General features: G+C 39.5%; 1 protein-coding gene across 1 annotated transcript; it reads left to right on the top strand.

The window, feature by feature from the left end:
* Nucleotides 1–2,596: 2,596 nt before the first annotated feature.
* Nucleotides 2,597–7,104, top strand: LOC127384506 (beta-microseminoprotein-like). The gene is made up of 4 exons (XM_051619032.1): nt 2,597–2,714; nt 5,160–5,259; nt 5,786–5,888; nt 6,724–7,104. Exons 1-4 carry the CDS (start codon nt 2,712–2,714, stop codon nt 6,851–6,853), a joined length of 336 nt encoding a protein of 111 aa, XP_051474992.1. The 5' UTR covers nt 2,597–2,711; the 3' UTR covers nt 6,854–7,104.
* The last annotated feature ends 59 nt before the right edge of the window (nt 7,105–7,163 follow it).

Genomic DNA, 7,163 nt, shown 5'->3' with positions numbered 1-7,163 from the left:
TGGCATAAAATTTCCTGTCAAGCCCAGGGTGACCTGGGGATAGAAAAGCCTGGACATGGCATGTGAATGGAATGCTGTAAAACTGGTGCAAGCCATATATGGGTGCACATCATGTGTAGTTTCTCTACACTTCCATGAAACCTTTTATGTAAAGTGATGTGGGAGAAAATATAAAATCACTGCTGACAGAGTTTGCAAACAATACTTAGTGTGACAAACTGATGGTCATCTTGATGGTGAAATAAACTGTGCTTATTTAATCCATGCTTTAGAGTTTTATTTTTTAAAATTGTGTAGAAATAATAATTTTTAGAAACTCCAAACCAAACTCTATATTAACAACAGGGATGGAAAGTAAATGTTTTGTATCTAAATCAATATGGTGCCAAAGATGGCAGATATGAACCTTGGATATCTATACAGGAAAGGCATTATGTTCTTTATAGTGTCTGGAGTAATTTCCATAACACTTAAAAGCTTTCAAGCCTTGTTCTATACTGAGGTTTGAAATGAGATACTGTCAGATTGAAGACTGTTCAGGAATGGGTTAGAAGAATGAAAGGAAAACTGCTACACAACTGAAGGCCAAAAGCACTGTCCTCACCTGAGAGAAGTTATAAGCGCACTGGACACTGTAAGCACAGCCGAGAAGAAGAGTTTGATAATAAAGTGGTTCTACCTATTTTGCCATAAGCAAAGGATGAAAAAGGAAATGTATTGAATTGTCTCAATGACATAGGCATGATTTTCGTTATGTGAAAGTTTTAAAACATGTAGTGATGTTGTGGTTTAACCCCAGCTGTCAACTAAGAACCATGCAGCTGCTTGCTCACTCTCCCCCAGTAGAATGGGGGAGAGAACAGAAGAGTAATATGACAAAACTCATGGGTTGAGATAACGAAAGTTGAATAGGTATAGTAAAAGCCATACATGCAAGCAAAGCAAAATAAGAAAGTCTTTCACTGCTTCCCGTCTGAAGTCACATGTTCAGCCCTCTTCAGGAAAGCAGGACTCCATCACACTTAATGGTTACTTGGGAACACAAATGCCGTGACTCTGAATATCCTCCCCTTTCTTCTTGTTCTCCCAGCTTTATAGGCTGAGCATGATGCCAAATAGTATGAAATACCCTTTTGGTCAGTTGGGGTCAGCTGTTCTGGCTGTGTGCCCTCCCAACTCTTTGCATACCTCCAGCCTGCACACGGGTGGTGTGAGAAGTAGAAAAGGCCTTGACTCTGTGTAAACACTGCTCAGCAGTAAGGAAAACGTCTCTGCATTTTCAACAGTTTCCAGCACTAATCCAAAGCATAGCCCCATACCAGCTACTATGAAGAAAATTAACTCTGTCCCAACCAAAACCAGCACAAGTAATTATATCACAGGACAAGTAAAAAAAGTCAGCTGTACAAGTCTGTAAAATTGAACACTTAGTAACTTTTCATGAATTATGTATTTCTTACTAAAGGATTATCAGACCTGCACAGACTTCCAACTGCAGCATCTCCTCCAAGAAGGTCATGGAATTATGTCATGCTATGTACTTAATTTTTTTTTTTTTGTGCTCCTGCTGAATTCTTTGGACTGAATACATCCAAAATCCAAATTAATTATTATTAATACTCAGAAATGCATAGTGCATAAGAGGAAATTGATGGCAATTTTTCTTGCCACCATTTCACCATTCCAAAGTATTTTCAACTCTGTGTTTAAATATACTTAAAAAAAAAAAAATCACCCAGAATCACTTAGCTTGTAGTACAGCCAGATTTTATTTGATGTATTTGTCCAAGGTTTCTAAAGGTAATCTTAAAATCATATACCAAATTTTTTGTAGCTGGTGGTAAATGAGTCTATTCCTATAGGAACAAGTTTCAAATTGCTTGCCAGCATCTGTAAAAAGAATCTCTTTCTCAAATATAGGTATGGCCAAGGTCTGTTAGTTCATTCTAAGACAAGGTTGCAGGAGCAAGAGAAAGCATTGTTTTAATTACTGCTCAGAACTTTACCACTTCTTGCGAAAGTATTTTGCACATATAAAAGTGATCACATACTCTATCATAGTTATTCAGGTCAAAGCCTGAACAGGAACAACAGCAGGCTTTTGCTTTGCAAGAAAATCCTTATTTTAGTTGAGGAGAAAGAAATGTTGCAATGTGATCCAACTTTGACTAAGATCTCAATGTTAAGAGGCTTTAGTACTGGTAATGACCAAGTACCTTCAATTATCTTACAGTGCACCACAGCATTAAATGTAAGTATGCAAAAGCTCCCTAAGCTGTTAATACCTAGTTCCCTACTCCAAGCATATCCAAGCCCACAGTTAGTATAAATGGTCAGCACGCAGCTGCTGCAGCTACAAATCACCTGGCTGTACAATACTGCCTACAGCTTAGCTAGCAATATTTGTATTTAATCAAAAAGGCATTTCTTCTTATCATAATGATTCAAAGGATTGCCAAGTTCCCAGTTCAACCTTCTACCCAGGTCAGTGCTCTACAGAAGCAAATATTTTCTCATTGCCAGCTGGTGAAATTTCAATGATTTCTTCATAAAAGTAAATATAACTGCATTTGAGTTGAGCAAGCTTTTTTTCCCCGTATACTTAAATTGCTCAATGTAGAGGCATCATAAAACATTTGCTCTCAGATTCCACATGAACCATTAGCAGAGTTCTGGAGACTTGGAGCTCTTTGGAAGCCAAGCATTCCACAATGGTAAGTTAAAGGTTTAGATTTTCTTAAAAATTAGGATAGCTACTTGCTTAAAACTGCAAAAGAAGGATACTTGGGAGAATCACCTAGTTACATTTTAAAGGAGGATATATATTCTATTAAAAAACCTTCAAGATGCAAATAAAGACACCTTTGTGAAGATTACTGTGAATTTTGTTCTTTGTTTGGTAATTCTTTTCAAGAAACAGAACACATATCTCTTGGTCTTTCCCTTGCTGTTACCCTTTTCTCAGAAATGTTTATGAAAATATTCAGAATGTTGTAAGCATTTAGGACCATGCTTTTAAAATCTATATATGCAAAATACATTTAAAAATATAGTTTCTTTACAATGAAAAGTGTAATACACAGTGTATTTTGTCTGCATTTCTCTTTTGGTTTATTGAGTTGTGTCCTGTTTAATCTGTTCAAGCCTCCAAATGTGTTTGCAAAGTCTGAATCAACAGTTAGGTAATGCTAAGTAGATAGACAAAGCCCTGTGGCCCATTTTTCCTCTAATTTATGCTTACATAATCCCCAAAGGTACAGACATAAATTACTACCTTTGATGAGAATTTCAGGAATGGCATTAGTTTGACAGAAGTGGCAGGAGTTTCTGTAATGTATGTAGATTTGCAAATAAAGGGAGAAATTATAATCTATTTCTTTCTCTGCCTAAGCTTTCCTGAGGGCTTGTCTATATTCAGATGAGACTAAGCTGAATAAAATTATCTGATATCTCATTCTACATTAATTAATTACTTTCAAAGGCCACCACATCCAGTTTGAAAGATTCTGTTCTACAGAATGTTGGGTGACATCCCCTTTTTAAGAGAGCAAAAAAGAAGAAAACAAACAAACAAAACCAAAACCAACCTTGAAGTGCCTTACAGGCCACCCAGAACAACACAACTCCGATGTTTAACTAACAGCTCTATGGCTTCAGTGTAACACTAATAATCTTTGCCATTTCCAGTAAAGAATACTATTTCTGGCAGTGCTTTTTAACCTGTTGGTTACTCTCTGCACTCAACCTACTTAGGTGTGGGCCCTTCACTGCTAAATATGTTGCTTAGCTGATGTATCCTTTGGTTAGCCCAGCATAAAGCCAGTTCAGACAGTGATTAGACACCACAGATTTCCCTTTCTGTTTAGTGGAAGGGTCAGAACTGTGGTCTTTAGAGACAGGAGTATGCACAAGTTCACCTGACTAGCCTTTCTAGGAATAGCAAGATAACAGAAGAGAGCCCAGTGAAAGAAGAATTTTAGTCTTTTCTATAAAGAAAAATGTCCCTCAGCCCTCTAAGAAAGCAGCACATCAAGGATAAAAATAGCAAGTTTTTTCCACGGGAAAGAGAAGAGATTCCCACAGTTTACTACCTGCATAAGTTCAGGACCTTTCAGTGTCTTTTTGACATTCATGATTCAAGTAACCCAAGGTGGAGAGCAGAGCTGCCTAGAAAAAAAAAAACAGCCAAACAAACAACAAAACCAACACCTCTCACTGCTATTTTAAACATGTGTTTCAAGAGTCTTTGGAGTTCAGAACAATAACCTGGAAAGGTGTACTCATTTTACAGTCATTTCATGTTAACCTATGGGTGCTATCAAGAGAATTTAAATAATGTCCTCCATTGCTTCTCAGTATTTGGCCATTCCTAAACATTTGTCTTAAGTTACCCAGGACGAGCAGCCCATCAAAATAACCGCGTGCTCTCTCATACCTCTCTAGCCCCTCCACCACAATATAACTGCCATTACAAAGTTACACAGTCTTTTTTAAAAAGTCTGGGTTGTTCAGCAGGTCCTAGCAGGATCTCTGAAGAAGTCTTACAGATGTTTAGCTCTTGCCACCACTAGACAAAAGTGTCTGCTGTGACATGTCCATACCCACGTGTGCATGGTTTAACAAGATGGCTCATGCACTGCTATTCAGAATGTACAGCATTGGGATTTTGCCCTAAGTTACTAATTTGTGCCTCTCTTCTCTACCCAGCCACTTGTTTCAAAAAACTTCCTGGAACATCTCCACTGCACTGTGAAATTTGGAGAAATTGCTGTACCCATAAGTGAAGCAATGGGGTGCTCTACAGACAGTGATTTACTGGAGAAAGTTAAATCTGCCTCAAGATCAGTAAATAAAGCACTAATAAGAGTCTAGCAGGGCTTTCAAGTATATAATATTATTGAAGCTTTCTGTGATTTCTAGAGACTGGAATTTGGCAGGGAGTGACACTGCTGACACATTTGTATCATAGCATTGTCTCTTCTAACCTAAAGGAAAGTCATTAACTCGGTGAAATACGTGGAGTGCCCTTTTCCAACATTTTCAGAGACACATAAGGTCATCTCTAATTTTTGCTTCAGGTTCAGTGACTTAGCTTTTGAGAACAGAGATAATAAAAGTGGAATTAAACTCATGCCATGGGTTCCGTGTCTCTTTTACAGAAGAGCTTTCTGGCTTTCCTCGTTGCAATGGGCATCACAGTGACACTGGGTGATGCATACTGCTTTTCTAAACTGTCCAAGCCAGGGGAGGCCAAAGAAGGTAAGAACAGGGAATGCCCTTTCACTCGATTTTTCTGTGGCAGCTCAGCTCTGTGTGGAGCTGCAAGTAAGGGCTCAAAATACAAGGGAGGGAGGATATGTCAGAAAGAGACAGATAGGTTCCAACCCTAACCTACCAAATACAGGGAAAAACAAAGTTTCCTCCTGGACTGGGTATGGTTGCAGCAATATTATTGCTGTTGGTGGTAGGTTGCTGTGGCTATTGCAGCACATGGAGCTGATGCAGCAATTGAGAGTAGTTCTGACTAAAGTTCAGTGTCAAACCCACTGTTTGGTTGCTCAGTTTCATCCCAGATTTTTCACACTGAAAACATCTCTAACCAGTGAAGAAGAAACAAGTTCAGGCTCTCAAATTAGTCCAGGTAATGACCTGGAGAACAAAATTACTTCTACTTTACTATTGCCAAGAAAAAAGTTTTCAGAAACTTACGGGTGGAAAGTTGAAGAATTACTTCATGTGGAGGCTTAAAGAACTTTTTTTTTTTTTTTCCTGCTGTCTTATGCAGGCTGTATCCTGGAAGGAAAACTCTACCCCTTTGGAGAGATTGCAAGGACAGAAAATTGCTTCAGATGCAGCTGCAGCCCACATGCAATGCGTTGCTGCTCCCTGTAAGTTTGGACTTCCTAAGAAGCATCATTGCCTATAGGAAGACCACAGCTTCCTTTTGCTGGGGAGCACAAGAGGGCCTTCCTTGCCCATGTCACAGAGCTAGGGACAGCCAGAGATAGCTCTTGATCACTTGGATCCTTTACCTTTGTTCACTTTCTGCTGACTAGAGTGGACACAGACCCTTCCAGACACATCCAGCTGGTGCTTGCCTGTAATTCTGAGGAACTTGGAACCCCCTCTTACCCTGTAGTTAAGTTTTTCCTTAGCAGGGAAAGTGGGGGTAGAAAGAAGTTTATTCTACAGAGCACTTAAGTGAAGCTCCTCGAAAGGGCTTATAATGACTTGAATCCCTTTCTGGAGTTGCTTTTCTCCAGTGAATATGCTGACCCTAGGGTAACAAGGCACTGCTCTGAAGTACCTATCTCCAACATCCTCCTTTCCTCTTAACCTGCCTTCTCAAAGGACCAAAACAGCTTGATTATGATCATCACCTTTGCTCAGGTGACACTCAATGTATCAGGAAACCCCTGTGACATTCTAAGCAAACTGGCAATAATGAAAAATTAATGGAAAAGAGATAAGACATGCCAAGAGTGCTGTGCTATAAATCCCTATGGTAGTGCTGAGCATGCTGGTACATCTGCACTGTGCAATGCAGCGAGGCATCTTTGAGGCCCAGGAAGCTGTAGCTGGGTGGCAGTCAAGCTAGCTAGTTTGGTCTTAGCCACAGCTCCAGAAATATATCACTCAGCATCAATTCAAGCTATAACCACTGAACCAGCAAATCTTTTATTGCTCTCAGTCTAACACTTGCTTTCTCTCTGCCAATGACAGCTTTCATACTCCTGTTGGTTTTGACGAAGTGAACTGCAAAGTCATATTTAACAAGAAAAGCTGTGACTATGAAGTGGTGCAGAAGAGTGACCCCTCAGAGGAGTGTGTTGTCTATTCTCGTGTGGGCTAACAACCCACCTGCTCCTAACCTCTCGGCACTGTGGAGTTCCTCCCCTTCCTACAGATGCTTTGTCATCGCGGTGAAGCTTGAAGACATAGGGGATCTTGTAAGAGAGAGTACTCCAGCAGCTTACTTCTAATCTACTTATTCTAATTCAGTATACAAGATGAATAATCAGATACATCTCATTTCTGTCAATACTTAACATTGGTACCACTGAGCTTTTTTGAAGACAATAAATCCAGATGAATAATCCAGAATTGCTTCATAGGGGTGGTTCATTTTATGTAATAACAAGGGGCAATGTCATCTTCTTTGA

This window comes from Apus apus, chromosome 4, assembly GCF_020740795.1.
Source record: "Apus apus isolate bApuApu2 chromosome 4, bApuApu2.pri.cur, whole genome shotgun sequence".
In the NCBI taxonomy this organism is placed as follows: Eukaryota; Metazoa; Chordata; class Aves; order Apodiformes; family Apodidae; genus Apus; species Apus apus.
This window is presented reverse-complemented; position numbering and strand designations above follow the sequence as displayed.

Coding starts and splice junctions, on each gene's coding strand:
- LOC127384506 (XM_051619032.1), top strand. Junction 5,260..5,785: donor GCCAGGGGAGGCCAAAGAAG/GTAAGAACAGGG, acceptor TGTCTTATGCAG/GCTGTATCCTGGAAGGAAAA. Junction 5,889..6,723: donor GCAATGCGTTGCTGCTCCCT/GTAAGTTTGGAC, acceptor TGCCAATGACAG/CTTTCATACTCCTGTTGGTT.